Source organism: Panthera leo, chromosome B4, assembly GCF_018350215.1.
Source record: "Panthera leo isolate Ple1 chromosome B4, P.leo_Ple1_pat1.1, whole genome shotgun sequence".
Classification (NCBI taxonomy): domain Eukaryota; kingdom Metazoa; phylum Chordata; class Mammalia; order Carnivora; family Felidae; genus Panthera; species Panthera leo.
Window position 1 is genome coordinate 43,538,596 of NC_056685.1, and position 17,876 is coordinate 43,556,471.

Here is a 17,876-nt window from a genome sequence, read left to right on the forward strand (position 1 = left end):
TTTTTTTATTCTTAACTAGCTAGACACTGTTCTTTTGTTTATTTGGTATGTACTTGGTTTATTTCATTTTTTTTTCTTTTACTAGAATATAAAGGACATGAGGGTAGGAAGCATATCTGTCTTGTTCACTGTTATGTTCCTACTACTTTGCAGACAAGTGACTGGTACATGGTAAATGTAGGATAAATATCTGTTGAAAAAAAAATGAAATAAAATAGCCACGTTTACCTGGAGGACACAGAACTTTAGCCAGAAATTAACGTGGCTATCCATTTGTATTTTACCAACACATCCTGTGTGGTTTTCAACAGCCATGCCTGAGTAAAGTTTGAGTATTTTTGGACTTCCTTTCAGTTGCGTCTAGGAGAAATAGCTAAGGCTAAGGCTATTCTCCCTTTTCTTTATATTATTTTCTGAGTATTATCACATGAAAATATTTTAGGAGATGGAGAATGAAGATGGCTATATGGTCCTGGATTCCAAGAATCGTTTCAAATCCAGCTCTAAAGGTAGGAAGATTGTCTCCCCCCATTCAGACTGCAGCTTAAAATGGAATTATTCTCTTAGGAAGATTCTTATTTTTGAATATTTTAAAGAGTTAAAATTAACTATGTTCTTGGACTTAAAAACTGTCTAAGGTTATTTAGACTCATGAAAGCCTGAAAAATAAAAAGGCAGTGTTTTTGTAACCATGGGGCCTAAATGCGAATAGAATAATGTATAATTCCCCCAATGTTATAGCATAAGAAAAGGAAAGTATAACTTTCAGGTAAAAGGTCAAAAATAGTATTTTTACAGAAATTATATGTCTTACAAAATATAAGGTATTTGGAAGCTATTTGGGTATGGTATCTATATGAAGATACATGATATATTGGCAAGGTAAATATCCAGTGCTAATGATGGGGATAGTTCTATAGTGTTCTACAGCATAAAAAGCATTTTTATGTATATGTATTGTATTTTTTAATCTTCACAAAAGATCCACAAGATTGGCAGGATGATAGTCCATTGGAAATGAGAGAAGGGCAAAATAAAACTAACCCTCACTACTTAGGGCTGCTATATTTGGGTCAAGGTTTGCTTTTGCACATCCTTGTTTTCAGATCTGTCTCAGGTTCTCTAGGTAAGTTTAAGAAATAACATATTGACATCTAAGTGCAGTCTGTCTAAAATGAATTTGTATAATGATTGTGTTGAAATAGCCATGATCCAAGCAGGGATGACATGGGCCAGGGATTTGGAATTACTGGTCACAACCACAGCTCTGCCATGTGGACTTCTTTTGAAGATCTTTATGTACTATTCCAGTTTCCATCTCGCAAATTTAAGTGTTTTTTTTTTTGTTTGTTTTCAAAAACATGATACTTTTCTCATCATCTGAAGGCTTAGGGTCTTTCTCGTAGTTTCAATTTTGATGCAAATACTTCCTTCTTCACCAGTAACTGACTTTGATGTAGTGAAAAATAGGACCATTGGAGTCAAATTGACTAAATTGGACCCCAAAGCCCAAAGACTAAGTGGACCACCTTGAGGAAAATCTTTTGTCTTCTTAAATCCATAATTTTCACTTATAATAAAGCAGATCTATCTTGTGATTGCTTATGTGGGTGTTAAACCAAACTACTAGGTTTTTTTGAATTTCTAATTCAATGGAATAAATAATTCTTGGAATAAAATGAGTAAAAATATATGAAATCTGAGTATAAGTACATAAAATATGAAATAAACATACATTTAAATTATGAGTGAAAGAAGGATAGGGCTGGAAACATAAATGAGACCTGCAATCAAGTAAAAACTATGTCATATAAGCATGTTTATGCTTGTCGTAAGTTTGTTTCTAAGCTTCTTTGTTTTGATAAGAAAAACCTTGCTAATTATTCAGCTTGCATCAGAGTTACACCTATACTTAAGACATATGATTAATCTTGGTACTAAAAACAAAAAGAAAAGTTTCCCATCATAAAGCAGATACAAATAACACAATAGTGCTCTTGCAGGAGCAAAAACAGGTTTCAGAGTGATTTCTTAGTATTACCCCACATAGGCCAATGGCACCCGGTTGAGTGATTCCAGAAAGGGCCAGGGCAATCCATGCTATGCACTCAGCTCTCTGTTCACCTGGCTTTATACAACATCTATATTTTGGCTTATATATAAAAAAAATCATGTTTTAATTTATAGCTATAATATTTGGGAATGAGTTTAAAATTTCCCTTTCTAGCAAATATGGAACCAGTTAACTGCAAATCTGTATGCCTAGGACTGGTGTCTCTTATAAAATTGCAGAAATGTATTTTGAGTACTTTCAGCTCAGTAGAGGTCTTTTCACTTTTGCTTAAGTAGAATAAATACCCATAGGCTAAGGGAAAAAAAAGAAACGTATTCTGGATTTATTCTGTAATACCGACAATTGTTTCATAAATTTCGGAAGTTTTACTGCATACAGGACATTCTGTGTGTATAGTACATATAATCAGATGCACTAAGTCCATAAAAATGAAAGTAAAACATACACGTATTACCCAGATTTGAGAAATAGCACTTTTCATTACGACTTAGAGGACAGATTATTTGTGAAATGTACAACCAAGGTTATGGAACTAAGTGCTTGTTTATTTATAAGCTGATGAAACTGGGAATAATTATCTGAATATCAGAGTATTCAACTTTCTCTTTGGCCATCCGGATGCCAAATGGGCTAGAATGGCCAGTTTGAGATACTGTTCCAATGATATCTGCATGTAAAAGGATTTCGTTTGTGGAAAGAGTGTATATATCTAACTTACTCAAAAGTGCTCAGACGTGGAAGACAATAGATAATACTGAAGGACAATAATAACAAATATCCCTGTTTAATGTCTTTGGATGCTCCCTGTTATCTCCTGTGTAAAGAGACCACTCCTCCCAACTCTGATCCAGCGGAGTACTATGGCATAATTTCTATACAAGTACCTGTAAATTAAAGATCTACGATGCTTTAGGCTGACACCGATTCTTGTCTGAAAAGTCAAGCCAGGAAAATACTACATAGCATATGTAAGAGTGAAATAGCATGAACATCACCAGTGCCGTGATTGGTTCATAATAGAACTTCAGTACATGTTTTTTTTTTCCTTCTCTTATTTCTAACAGTGCATCATTAAAATAAATACTACATAAAAAGAAACTTAAAAAAATAAAATAGGGCAGAAATAGACAAAAATCATGTTGTGATAAAAATTAAATAATACATATAACATATATACACTTGACAATAAAAAGTCCAACAATAAAATTAATAAAAACAATTCCATTTATAACATTATAACATTATATATATTATATCTAGAATTATTTTATATAGAATTAATTATTCTATATGTAATATATTGATATTATATAATATATAATATTATATATAGGCAATATAAATATATATATAACACTCCACCTATAAATTGTGTATGATATTAATACATAATATATACAATTTAATAAATCATTCTTAAGTCATCAAAAACATTGCCAAATAATTAACAAAGCAAGACAATGACAATACAATCCAACACATTAAATAACGGTAACATCTGTTTGTGTCTGGACTATAAATATTTTTTAATTTCAAATTTTCAATTAATCATAATTTTAGTGCCATATCTGAAATGAACATAGATTATTTTTGTAATCAAAATAAACAGGGAAATATTTATAAAGTGAATAATCAAATGAACTCTAAAATTCACCAAAAAAACTCAATATTTCAGAATGTTCCCTGTATCCACGGTATTATTGTCTTCTGCTAGTATGTGGCTGCACTGGGATCCTTATTATCATGATCACACTGATTTGCCTGAACTTTTGGGGTGAGTATGGAGTTTTCATTAACTTTTACACTTTGAGAACATAAATGTTGATTTTTAATTCTTCTATTTTTTTTTTATTTTTTAAGTTTATTTATTTATTTTGAGAGAGAGAGAGGGAGAGAGAGAGCGCGCGTGTGCAAGCCAGGGAGGGGCAAAGGGAGAGAGAGAATCCCAAGCAGGCTCCCTGCACTCCTGCCATGGGGCTCAGTCTCAAGAACCCTGAGATCATGACCAGAGCCAAAGCCAAGAGTGGGACGCTTAACTGACTGAGCCACCCAAGTGCCCCGATTTTTAATTCTTCTTACTATCAAGATCAACACCACATTGTAGCCCCAAATTGGTAAATTAAACTGACCAGCCATATATGTCATATTCGAAATTATTTCAAATTAAAAAATTAAGAAAGTTAAATATAAAATTAACATTTATTCGGCATCTTTTCTTATGAAGAGCAGTTACTAAAAAGTTAACTTATTTTATAAAAAAATTAGTGATGTATTTTTATAAAATGCTCATTGGTATTATTTTCAGAGATAATGGTTGAATGTACTAATGTGATTAATGTGATGGTTGAACAAGACGAAGAACCTGTTTGAAAACCATTTTAGATGTACCTCTGTACTGTTTTTTTTTCTTTTTCCTGAAGTGATATTTAATGTGCATAATCTATAGTTGTTCTTTTTGAAGCAACTAGACTGATACATGGATTTCGACAATTTTCTGTTTTTCTTTGAAACGTTCTTAAAAATGTAGGGCTAAAAGGGGCTCTGTTTTATGTGTAATGCTGACATGGAAACATAAACTTGTGGTTTTTGAGAGGAGAGGGCTAAACATGGGTGAGCCCCAAGGCGACTTCCCTGAGGGAGACGAAAAATAAACAGTCTATTTTTGTATCACGCGATTAAATTAGTTTTTTTTTTTTTTCCTGATAGAGCAGGGGGAAAATATCAGCTATTTCTAAGACCAAATGAATATTCTAATTAATTTAGTTTTTCTGTACTTTGCACAACATTTTGGCCGCGAAGTTGCCAACCAATCATATCTTTCAAATGTGTTCAAATTTATATTGAAATCAAACTAATAAAATGAGATTCTCAGCCTATTTGAGAGTCAATATTAGGTTATTAATATTGGTTTTCATACGTCCATAAGTATTATTGTCTGTAATTATAAGTCCGTAAGTATTATTGTCTTTTAACCAGCAATTCTAAGAAATTGTACATACTGTAATAATTATCAGTTTTTTTAAGTCCTTAAAATTCAGGAGCAAATGGTCTTTTGTTAGACACTAAATATGGTATATATAGGCTACCACTGACCTCTTGTAACTCAGTTATCTTTTCTGTAGAAGATAAATGATAATATAATTGGTGCAATAATCATTGCTTTAGAAAACGATGCTATTGAGAAGAGATGAATAGAATTTGACTCATTGATGAAATATTAGTAGGGACAATATATGTTTCTAGTAATATTGTTTTAGTGATATTTAGTGATATTAAATTTGTGCTTACGCTTTACAAAAATTGTTTTAAATGCTTATTTATTTTTGAGAGAGAGAGAGAGAGCGCGCAAGCATGAGTGGGGGAGGGGCAGAGAGAGGGAGACACAGAATCCGAAACAGGCTCCGGGCTCCCAGCTGTCAGCACAGAGCCCGACTCGGGGCTCGAACTCACCGACCGTGAGATCATAACCTGAGCCAAAGGTGGAGGCTCAACCAGTCAAGCCACCCAGGCGTCCCTTGTGCTTCCAATTTACCAGTTTAAAAATATTTTCCATGGCCTCCAGTTCAAAACAAAGTATTGACCATACATACATACATCTGCCCTCTCCTGAGATTCTGGATTAGAACAGTAAAAGACATCAAAATAGAATAAATTAATAAAGGCACAAAGAATGGAAAGGGTAGAAAATTGGAAAGGAAATGAGAAGCAGACAGGATAATGCTATTGGATTAATCAACGGAGAGAATCAGTGTAGAGAAGGCACAGCACACGGCTCAGTGTAGATGAAATTATTCCTCACGGCAAAACCCAGGCAGCACTCTTTTCAGAAAGGACAGTACAGAGTGTAAAGAGAAGTCTAAAGGGAAATAAGTAGGTAGAAGACTTTCTAGGGAATGCTCGTTCAGACTGTTGTCTTGACAACCTCTTACTCCACTCACACGGTAGCATTTGCTACTATATCATGCCAAAATAAAAACAAAAACAAATCCTTGTAAAACAATGAGATACAGGGGCGCCCGGGTGGCTCAGTCAGTTAAGCCTCCGACTCTCGATTTTGGCTCAGGTCATGATCTCATGGTTCGTGAGTTTGAGCCCCACATCAGGTTCTGTGCTGGCACCGTGGAGCCTGCTTAGGACTCTCTCTCCCTCCCTCTCTGCCCTTCCCGCTGGCATGCTCTCTCTCTCTCTCTCTCTTTCTTTCTCTCTCTCTCTCAAAATAAATAAAGTTAAAAAAAAAAAGAAACAATGAGATACATCACCAGAACAATTTAGGGCTCGTCACTTCGAGAGTGGTGGTTGGTGCAATAAGCATGTGTCCCCTTATTTTTGTACCGGAAGGGGAGAGGGGCACAGTGTGTTGATTTCCACATAGCTTGGCTATTTCCTGTCTTCTTTCTATCTAAAAATTCATGATAGCGAACAAAATACCCCGGAGGGTACAGAAAAGCATCCAGAAGAAAAATCGATAAATATAAACACCTGTAAGTAATCCGAGACAAAAACACAAAATATTGTCCATCTAGAAAAGATAATGTCTCTAACAAATTCCCAGAAGAAGAGAACAGGGGGGAAAGCAGATGTGAAATAATAAAAGAATACATTTAAAAAAATTTCAGGGGAGGAAAAGCAAAACCCCAAACTATGAGTTTCCAGCTTATGCAAGCCTACCAAATTCAGAATAGGATATGCAAATAGATATAGATAGATAGATGATAGATGGATGGGTAGAGATAGATGATAGATAGATGATAGATAGATGGAAGATGAAAGATGGATGGATAGATAGATATAGGTAGATGATAGATAGATAGATGATAGATAGAAGATGAGATATGGATGGATAGATAGAAATAGGTAGATGATAGATAGATAGATAGATAGATAGATAGATATAGATAGGTAGATAGATAGATCCTCATCATATTTTAGGGCACCATGGACAAAGACATGACCCTAAAGTTTTACATAAAGAATTGCTTTCCTCCCTAAACAAAGAGAAACATATTGGCACCAGGAGTTTTAAATGTACATAAAAGGACACTGTTGTAGCAATGCCTTCAAAGTTATGAGCTAAATTGATTTTAACCTAACTTTAAAAAAAGAGTAATCAAGCAGTATAATTTTTCAATGCATATTTTTAAACAAATAAAGAGGGTGTGTGTGTGTGCATGCTGGTTTTAGATAGACTGAAGCCAGCCCAAGAATGTGGTAAAAAGCCATTTCAGGTTATCAGGTGTTCTACGTTCCTGGAAAGCAATGATTTCAGTCTATACAAAAACCATCTACAAATGATGCTACAAGATACTGAAGGGACTTGATATAGTAAAAGGGAGATGGGGAGGGGGGAGGGTGGTCCGGACCAAGAAGAAATAGCATTAATTAAAAAATTCATTGATAAGAAGAAAATAATTTACAAAAGAGTAATAGATACGAGGTTTAAGAATGCATACAATATTTAGAATTGTGATTGGCATCTAAAGATATGGTTAAAAGCGGGCAAAGACAGGAACGGAGGCAGATTAGAAGAGAGTGAATTTTTATTTGCGTGTCTTCGTTTTGTGCTACTGTTTTTATTCTCACATACCTAGATGGCTATTCATTTTCGCATGTTTCTCATTGTATTTTTTTTTCTTTGCACTGAGTACAGAGGAAAAAAAGGATTTCTCCCAGAAAGTAAATATCAGCCGTCTAGCAGGTAATGCTCTCTTTTTTTGTCTGCTCTATGCTTGAATGAAGAGATTCCAACTGGTCACGTGAATTCAGGCAAATTAACCATGAGTCTTCTCAACTTTCAAGTGGGGATATAATACTTACACCATAGAATATGTAGCGTCGGTTAAATCCAATGTGATGGTTGAGTGTCATCTCGGCCACATACTGGTACCCGGATGTTTGATCAAAAACTAGCGTAGGTGTTACCGTGAAATTACTTTTTAGATGAGATTAGCATATAAATCAGTAGAGTTTGGGCAAAGCAGATTACCATCCACAATGTGCGTGGGCCTTATCCAATCCACTGAAGGCCCTAAGAGGAAAAAATACGAAGGTTCCCCAAAGGAAGAGGGAATTTGACCTCCAGTCTGCTTTTGGACACAAACAGCAATATCGTCTCTTCCCTGGGGCTCCAGCTTGCCAGCCTGTTCCGCACATTAGATGACAAAAGCTATTTCATACGATTTTCTGTTATCATATTCTTAGATTCGTTTATGATGGAAAATAAAAGTGGAAGTAGAGACTTGTTATAATGAAGCTCCATAATTCCCTTTCAAACAGCATCAACATTTACTGGCACATAATATTATTTACGTCTCCTCCTGTCATCACTTCTCCAGACCAGGTTCCGTTAAAAGCGATTGTCAGATATCATACAGCTTAATGCTTAAATATATCAGTACGTGATTTTTACCGTTCCCAGCTCCTTTTGCAAAACGCAAACGCGATATCGCCACACAGCCTGTGCTAGTTTTCTCTGGATGCGTAACAAATTAACACTCGGTTAACAGTTTAAGGCAATAGCTACTAATTACCTCACACATTCCAGGGGAGCCTGGGCACGGCTCCACTCAGTCTACTGTTCCGAGTCTCACGGGATACAGTTTAGGTGCTGATGAGATCACACACCTTTCCGGAGCTGAGGTTCCTCTTGTGGACTCACGTGGTTGTTGCGACAATTCAGTTACTTGGAATTGTAGGACTGAGATCACGGCTCTCTCGCTGCCTGTCACCCAGGGCTGCTCTAGTCTCCAAAAGGGCCCCTGCGTTTCCGTGCATCGTGTCACTGTTGCACCTGCCCTCAAGACGTGAAAGCGTAATGCTTCGAAGAAAATCGAAATTACCTTTCTCTTTAGAAAAGGCCCAGTCCCCTTCTTGAGCTCTGGTACCTGGTGAAATCAGGTCCATGTAGGGTGGGGGGTGCCTGGGTGGCCCAGTGGGTTGAGCACTCAACTCTGGATTTCCACTCCAGTCATGATCTCAGCATTGTGAGATCAAGCCCCACGTTGGGCTCTGTTGCTGAGCCTACTTGAGATGGCCTCTCCCTCTCTCTAAAAAAAATAAACATACACACACACACACACACACACACACACACACACACACCAAAAAAACCAGGCCCACATGGGATAATCTCTTCATTTACTCAAAATCAACTGATTGGGGATCCTTCTCTAGTCTTCAAGACTCTTTCATCTTATCCTACGATATAACTTAATCATGGGAGTGATATCTGATCATATTCAGAGAGTTGACTCACACCCAAAGAAAGTGAATTTCATACAGCAGGTATGCTAGGAATTGGGGGAGATTTTAAAATTTCCCTAAGAACGTTTGACTTCTGTCTGCCATTAATTCCTAAGACAAAATCATCGATATCTTCTTAAGATCATCTATGATCCAATCATCATTAAATTGTCTTTTTTTTTTTTTTTTTTTTTCCCTTGGGGCGCCTGGGTGGCTCAGTTGGTGAAGCATCAGACTCTTGATTTCGGCTCAGGTCATGGTCTCGTGGTTCGTGGTTTTTTTTAAAAAAAAAATTTTTTTTTAAATTAAATGTCTTTTTTTCTTTCATGTGATTAGTTAGAATCAGACTCAGAACAAAGACCATAATTGGCATTTGATTAAAATGTCTCTTCAGCCACTTAATCTGTAGGTCCTCTTTACCTCCCTTTCATAGTTTCTTTGTCATTTATTTGTTAGAAAAAAAAACCGGATTGTGGTTATGTATCATTTCTCATATTCTGGATTTTTCTGTTCATATGGCCATGGTATTTATTCATATGTTCGTGTCCATTTAACATGTTCCTCTGTCTTATCAAGTAGTTTTAAAAACTAAGTATGTTAGGTGCTTAGAAACCTGCCTGGTCCACTATAGTGACTCTATGTGTCTGCTGTTATTATTATGTAAAGCATCTGATACAGGAATTGATACAAAGTGTTGCTCACTAAATGTTTTCCTCCATCTTGATCCCTAGGATATTTCTTCTTGTTTTATTTTTTTTATTGTTATTTTTAAATGTTTATTTATTTTTGAGACAGAAAGAGACAGAGCATGAACGGGGAGGGTCAGAGAGAGGGAGACACGGAATCTGAAACAGGCTGTAGGCTCTGAGCTGTCAGCACAGAGCCGGACGCGGGGCTCGAGCTCACGGATCGTGAGATCATGACCTGAGCTGAAGTCGGCCGCTTAACCGCCTGAGCCACCCAGGTGCCCCTCTTCTTGTTTTAAAAGATGGCACTTGAATCTGAATTAACTGTAAGAACTCTTTTCGACAATTAATATCCACATTTTGCATCATTTTTTTTTGATATTTCAACATTGACACTGATCATTTGGAGCATTTTTAGAGTATCTTCGTAGTTCTACAGCTGTACTTTATTGACCACTGTCAATCGCCACGTAATGCAATTACTTAGTCCTAATGCCTCTTTCTCAATAATAATAATGAATAGATAGCCCCTTTCAAATCATAAATTGGAAAGGATACTTGAGGTCATTTTATACTTTTTAACACACAACTATGTACTGGTAGAACTGAGTGAGACTCCAGTTATCCTGAGTCTTCAAATATTCTGGCAAAACTGTAATTATTCAGGATTGGCAATACTTGCCCTGGTACAGAATGTATTAATGAGTTAAGAATATATGTAAAGTTTTATATATAGAAAACTATTCCTGGATAGTTTTCTTTAAGTAGTATTTCCTGATGTTACTTTTATTTTCCATTTTAGCTGGACAATATACATTCAATTTCCTACAATAATTTTTTTACAAAGATTTAGGCTTATCTATCACTGACTAAAATATTAGCAATGAAAAATATGACATGCTTTAACATATGGGCATTTAATTCAGTCATCACCAATCAACAATTAAATCAGCCATTAAATCAAAAGGGTTATACGAGGGTGACTCAGTTGGTTAAGTGGCCAACTTCAGCTCAAGTCATGATCTCGATGTCTGTGAGTTTGAGCCCTGTGTCAGGTTCTGTGCTGACAGTTCAGAGCCTGGAGCCTGCTTCTGATTCTTTGTCTCCCTCTCTGGCCCCTCCCCCACTGGTGCTCTGTCTCTATCCATCTCTCGAAAATAAATATTAAGAAAGTTTTTAAGAAGGGTTAGATGATAGGAAAGTCAAAGACAGTCACTTCAACAACCTTCCAGGCAGGTAAAAGACAAGGAATGAGACGTTCACAAATGACTAGGCCATAGGAAGCAGAAATTATGACTGGTTAAAGGCTTTACTTTTGAGGTGGAAATGCAATTGAACAGAGGATCAAACTATCCAATGCAATCATGTAAGTAATGTCAATGGTAAGTAATCTCATAGAAATGAAATCCAGGCTGTGAAGACGACCTCAAGAAAAAGGAAATAGACCAGACAGTAGGGAGATTTAAACAACAGGCTCTCACTTCTGTTAGTTATGAATAAGCAAAATGTTACATATTGGTGTCCTCTAGTTGTGGGGGTCAGAATTCGCATGCTTCTTTCTCCCCAACTCCTCACCCAGTAACCTGCCCCCATTCCAGAAATAGACATATTAATGAATCAATCTCATTCTCGTTCTGTTAATAGAGCTGCCTTTGAATCATACAGGATACTATTCACACTTTATTCAGGGTGGAGTCTAATTTTTTCTCTACATTTTCCTTCAGGAAATAATCATGGGTGCCCAAAAGACTGGCTGCTGAACCAAGGGAAATGCTACAGGTTTTCAATGCCTTCCAAAACTTGGAATGAGAGTCAACATGATTGTGCATACCTACAGGCACATTTACCGGTGATCCAAAGTTTGAAAGAGCTGGTGAGGAATCGAAAACAGGATCTAAGTACCCAAGGAAGACTTTCTAGGTGCAGTTATAAGAAGTGTGGGTGGTTTAGAATCATTGCTTTTGAACGTTCGGTAGCCATGATATAATTACTATTGTTTATTTTTAAAAAAACCCTATCATTTGTGAAATAAATGATTATTTACCATTCCATCAGTGCCTGGCACAGTGCCTTAGTCTATAGAGGGCATTGGAATATTTTTGAATAAATTTATAAATGAATACACCATGTCCTTGATAGGAGTTCATACAGAAGAGTTTAAAACCTGGAGATCCTGCTTGGATTGGACTACATATTGCATCCCCAGGAAAACAATGGATGTGGATAAATAAACACCTTTTTGTGGAAGAAAACAAGTAAGTAATTATTTGGGGGGAAAGAATGGTGGCAGTCATGTTGCCTTATTTATAGACAGGTTTTTTTATGTTTTTGTTTTTGTTTTTGAGAGAGCATGCCGGAGCGTGGGGTGGGGGTGGGGGGGCGGTTGGGAAGGAAAAAGGGAAAGAATTTTAAGCAGGCTCCACTCAGCAAGGACCCCAACATGGGGCTCCATCCAATGAACGTGGGATCATGACCTGAACCAAAATCAAGAGTCAAACACTCAACCGAGCCACACAGACTCCCCTATAGGATAGTATTTTTCAAAGTATTTTTAAAAAATGTTTACTTATTTATTTCGAGGGGGGAGGGGCAGAGAGAGGGGGAGAGAAATAATCCCAAGCAGGCTCTGAGCTCAGTGCAGAGCCTGACCCGGGCTCGATCCCACGAACCCTGAGATCATGATCTGAGCCGATATTAATAGTTGGAGGCTCAATAGACTGAGCCACCCAGGCGCCCCTACAAAGGTGTTTTTTTTTTTTAAATTTTTTAAAATGTTTATTTATTTTTGAGAGAAAGAGAGAGACACAGAGCACAAGCAGGTAAGGAGCAGAGAGAGGGAGACACAGAATCCCAAGCAGGTTTCAGGCACGGAGCTGTTAGCACAGAGCCTGATGCAGGACTTGAACCCATGGGCTGTGAGATCTTGACCTGAGCCAAAGTCAGGTGCTCAACAAACTGAGCTACCCGGGTGCCCCAAAGTATTTTTAATAAGCTTCCATACTTTCCAGTCTTTTTATATTTCTTCCTCCTTTCCTCTCTTCTTCCCCCCTCCCCTTTTCCTTTCCTATCTCTCTTTTTCAGGCCTTTTTCTCTTTCTTTTTGCTTCCCCTTTTTTTTCTTTTAACATGCACTAATGAGAAACAGGGCTAGCAAGTGCTCACGATGGCGTCTGGAAATTTTCATGGTCAGGAAATAATAACGACTTTATAATTTTTAAGCCAAGTTAAATCTCATTTAAAATAATTTTTATTGTATATAGTAAATGCGCAGATCAAATGCCCCTATAAATAAAAGCATCCAGAATGTATACAAATGTCTCAGAAGTGAGAAAGTGTGAATTTGAAAGCTTGCTCCCTGCGTGTTCTCCCAATTGGTTGACGTCAATTTCTTCATCTGTATGAAAAGAATAGCAAAGCTTCCCTCACAATGTTCTTGTGTGACCAATATAAGGTAATGCATGTAAGGGTGCTTTAAAACTCTCACACATATTTACGCTTTCTCTTGTGCGCCCCTGTTTTCTTTACACATCACTAGAGCACCCGGCTTGTGGCAAGTTTGAAGCAAAGGCCATGGAGCGATAGTCCATTTTGGTCTGGCTATTTATGTACTCCTAGACTCTTCCATTCTCCACAGAGTATCATCTTTCCTGAACATAAAACTCAAGTATGAAGCAGTATTTATTCTTGGGCCCTGCTTTGCTAGCGATCTTAAGACAAAAATTGGTAAGGAATACCTAGACTTTTTTTTTTTTTTGGAAACCAACATATTATTGGAGCATTATATAAAGCTTTTATTTAGAGGTGCCTGGGTGGCTCGGTTGGACACTGGTGAAGTGTCCGACTTGATTTCGGCTCAGGTCCTAATCTCAAAGCTGTGATCGCAACTAGAAAGTATAGGTAAGGAAATAGTTTTCTCCAAAAATATTCTCTTCACATATGTTCCTCATCATACTATTGAAGGTAAGGAAGAATTTAAGTCATCTAAACAGGTTTTACTTTAACTTAAAAGCCATTTCCCCCGCGGGTTACTGTTTTGTAACTCCCATTGGTATAAGATATCTATCACCTTGCAGTCATTACCCAAAACTTACATTTTAACGTCTAATTACCTTTTATAGAAAATTATTTTGCTGTGTGGAGAAGGAATAGATGGGAAGCAAAACTGAAACTGAAGTTCAGTAGGAAGGCTGTGACCAGAGACAAGGGAGAGGCAATCGCAGCCTAGGCTGGGAGTGAATGGGTATAAGGACCAATCTCGATGTAGAATACCAGAATTTGCTGGTACATGCAATTTGAAAAGGTGAGGGGGTAGGAAGAGACAGGGATGCTTGTAATCTTTGGGCTTGAGGTTCTATGGTAATGTTCCTCTGGTAAGAGAGACATCCCAAAAGAGAGGGTGTGGAGGGTATGCAAATCAAGAGTGCCCAAATGCAACCATTGACCACAAAAGAAGGGTCCATTCTAAAACCTCTGGAACATTCCATCTCGGCTGCCTATACAAGTTGGGTTGGAGGAAATGTTAAGAAATGGGACCACAGGGGCGCCTGGGTGGCTCAGCTGGCTAAGTGTCCGACTTCAGCTCAGGTCATGATCTCGCAGTTCGTGGGTTCGAGCCCCGCGTCGGGCTCTGTGTTGACAGATTCTGTGTCTCCCTCTCTCTCTGACCCTTCCCTGTTCATGTTCTATCTCTCTCTGTCTCAAAAATAAACGTTAAAAAAATTTTAAAAATAAAAAATTTTAAAAAAAGAAAAAAAAAAGAAATGGGACCGTTATTTTAAGAGAAATGCTCTAATGTCTATGCTTTATCTCCTAGTTTTCTCATGATTGGACCAACGGATCACACAAGCTGTGCTGTCACAACAAGAAATCAGGTGTATTCTGAAGACTGTAACTCCAACTTTAGTGGCATTTGCCAAAGAGACGCTGTCTGAACAACAAAAACAAATCTGTGCATTTAAACAAAGATTTGAAGCAAATGCATATGGATAATAGTGCCTATCTTTTTTTTTTTTTTAGCGGAATGCAAATTTGTTTCCTTTCTATACTATTAAAAAACAAAATTCGACTGAGGAAATTTAAAGATATAATTGGCATTATTCAATGATTCGTGAACTGGGTAGCATCCCACCAAGCAAGTAAAAAAAGAGCTCCAATGAGCTACAGAGAAGGAAAGGTTTTTTAAAGGCAGATGGGGTGACAGAAGGAAATCAGAAACAATAAAAAGATTATTTGGGGCAAGGTCACCTTTCTTTAGGGCATGAAAATGGGCCATCAGGTGGATTGCCTTATTAGGGTTGACCAGAACATTCTTGACTGACCAGTTAAGATTGTATTCTTGGGGAGATCAAAACTGCAGTCAGATTAGGTATTAAGTTTTGGTTTCATGACAGGTGCTTAGCATGAATGACTCCATTTTGGGCCTGTTGTCTCTTTTTTCACAGTACAAACAAAAAATTTTCAAATACTCCATATAGAAATAATCCTTCAAAATAATGAAATATAACTTATTTTTAAACAAGAAAACACTCTTTCCTATTGTTTCAATGTCTAAAAAGATAATTAAATTTCAACTTGTAATCCTGCCTTATTCGTTGTCTGTGTCCTATTGGGTTTGAAATCCTGAGCATTTGGTGAAGAAATAGCCTAAGCAGACAGATATACCGTTTTTTTCTTCATGGTGGGCCTTTTCCCCAAGGTTGTTTTTCAATTTTTATCAAAAAGAAATCAAACTTTCAACTGGTGATAAAGTACTCAGATGCTGCAAGCATGAGATGTCTATTTGAGGTAATACACGATCTTGTTTTCAACGTGATTCCACAATTTATTTTCCTTTAATTAAATTTATATTAAAATTATTATGCTATGAATGATCCCATTCCGTTTCTTTTCTAACTGAAATTCTGTGCAAACTGAAGTTTCTTATTTTCCTCTCATTATTTATTTATTTATCTATCTATTTATTTATTTATTTATTAACGTTTATTCATTTTTGAGACAGAGGGAGACAGAGCATGAACGGGGGAGGGTCAGAGAGAGGGAGACACAGAATCTGAAACGGGCTCCAGGCTCTGAGCTGTCAGCACAGAGCCCGACGCGGGGCTCGAACTCACAGACCGTGAGATCATGACCTGAGCCGAAGTCGGCCACTTAACTCACTGAGCCACCCAGGCACCCCTATTTATTTTTAAATTAAAAAAAATAATAATGTTTATTTTTGAGAGTGAGATAAAGCACAAGCAGGGAGGGGCAGAGGGAGAGAGAGAGGGAGACACAGAATCTGAAGCAGGCTCCAGGCTCTGAGCTGTCAGCACAGAGCCACATTTGTATTTCAGAATAAATGCAACAGGGGCGCCTGGGTGGCTTAGTCGGTTAAGCGTCCGACTTCGGCTCAGGTCACGATCTTGCGGTCCGCGGGTCCGCGGGTTCGAGCCCCGTGTCGGGCTCTGGGCTGACGGCTCAGAGCCTGGAGCCTGCTTCCGATTCTGTGTTTCCCTCTCTCTCTGCCCCTCCCCCGTTCATGCTCTGTCTCTCTCTGTCTGAAAAATAAATAAACGTTAAAAAAAAAAAAAATTAAAAAATAAATAAATAAATGCAACAGTTTGTGTCCACCAGGTAAGTGAGGTAGTTAGTTACTTAACTCCTCCAAGATGCCTATAGTAAATTATAAGCCATGGAGAATTTATACCCTAATAACTGTGAATCAAAATAAAAAAAAGGAGATGGCTTACGCTAATTTGCTAAGCAATTTACAAAATTAATTTGTAACCAAGAACCAACACTAAAAATAAAACCTGTATTATGAATCAAGTAAAACTGGAACTTAGACTGAGCCAGAATTTAATACATCAATACACAATGGCATCCCAAAATTCATTATTTCCCACTTTTCTTGGTGACAACATACTTGAAAACATGCTGATATTTGCCAAATCATTTGTATTCCCATATGGTACTGGGGTCAACATTGACTAGTAGACTCACATTTAAATCTCCCTTTAAATGTTTATTTATTTATTTTTGCGAGAAAGAGAGGGAGAGCAGGGAGGGGGAGAGAGGGAGAGGGAGACAGAGGATATACCAAGCTGACTATGCACTGTCAACACAGAGCCTGATACGGGGCTTAAATCCAGGAACCGTGAGATCATGACCTGAGCTGAAACCAGGAGTCGGACTCTTAACCAGCTGAGCCACCCAGGCGCCCCTCCTTTTAATTTATCAGAAAGTTCCAACTGTATCTAACTGAAGAAGTATTCCTCAGTTAAAGATGTGGGAGGAGAACTTGTTTGTATGCTTGTAATGTGTTTGTAATGTAGATACTCTTTTTCTCCCAGCCTCTCTACTCTAACAGTTTATCTTTTGCCTACATTCACATTCTTTCTTGCACTCATAGATTATGAGTCATTTACAGTTACCTAGTTACTCATAGTAGTTCCTAGTTACGTAGGCAAGAATTTAAACTCAAGCTAATGTAACATAGGTGGTTCTGATATAGTTTTTCAAATGCCCTGCAGAATTTGAATTTTATGACCTCACTCAGGAATATGTCCTAAGCCCATCCCGTTTCCTTTCCTTACCTGGGAAACTGATTCTTTTTTTTAATAACTTATTGTTTGGTCACTTTAAAAAATTTATTTTATTTTATTTATTTATTTTTTTAAATTTACATCCAAATTAGTTAGCATGTAGTGCAACAATCATTTCAGGAATAGATTCCTTAGTGCCCCCTACCCATTTAGCCCATCACCCCCTCCCACAACCCCTCCCGTAACCCTGTTTATTCTCCATATTTATGAGTCTCTTCTGTTTTGTCCCCCTCCCTGTTTTTATATTATTTTTGTTTCCCTTCCCTTATGTTCATCTGTTCTGTGTCTTAAAGTC

The 17,876-nt window shown here is 37.3% G+C and overlaps 1 protein-coding gene across 1 annotated transcript; it reads left to right on the plus strand.

Annotated features, from left to right (window-relative positions):
• The first annotated feature begins 372 nt into the window (after positions 1 to 372).
• KLRF2 (killer cell lectin like receptor F2) lies at positions 373 to 15,203 on the plus strand. The gene is made up of 6 exons (XM_042948416.1): positions 373 to 509; positions 3,750 to 3,848; positions 7,722 to 7,769; positions 11,724 to 11,872; positions 12,139 to 12,254; positions 14,812 to 15,203. Exons 1-6 carry the CDS (start codon positions 446 to 448, stop codon positions 14,927 to 14,929), a joined length of 594 nt encoding a protein of 197 aa, XP_042804350.1. The 5' UTR covers positions 373 to 445; the 3' UTR covers positions 14,930 to 15,203.
• Positions 15,204 to 17,876: the final 2,673 nt, after the last annotated feature.

Coding starts and splice junctions, on each gene's coding strand:
- KLRF2 (XM_042948416.1), top strand. CDS start 446: ATGGAGAATGAAGATGGCTATATGGTCCTGGATTCCAAGAATCGTTTC. Junction 3,849..7,721: donor GATTTGCCTGAACTTTTGGG/GTGAGTATGGAG, acceptor CACTGAGTACAG/AGGAAAAAAAGGATTTCTCC. Junction 7,770..11,723: donor AAATATCAGCCGTCTAGCAG/GTAATGCTCTCT, acceptor ATTTTCCTTCAG/GAAATAATCATGGGTGCCCA.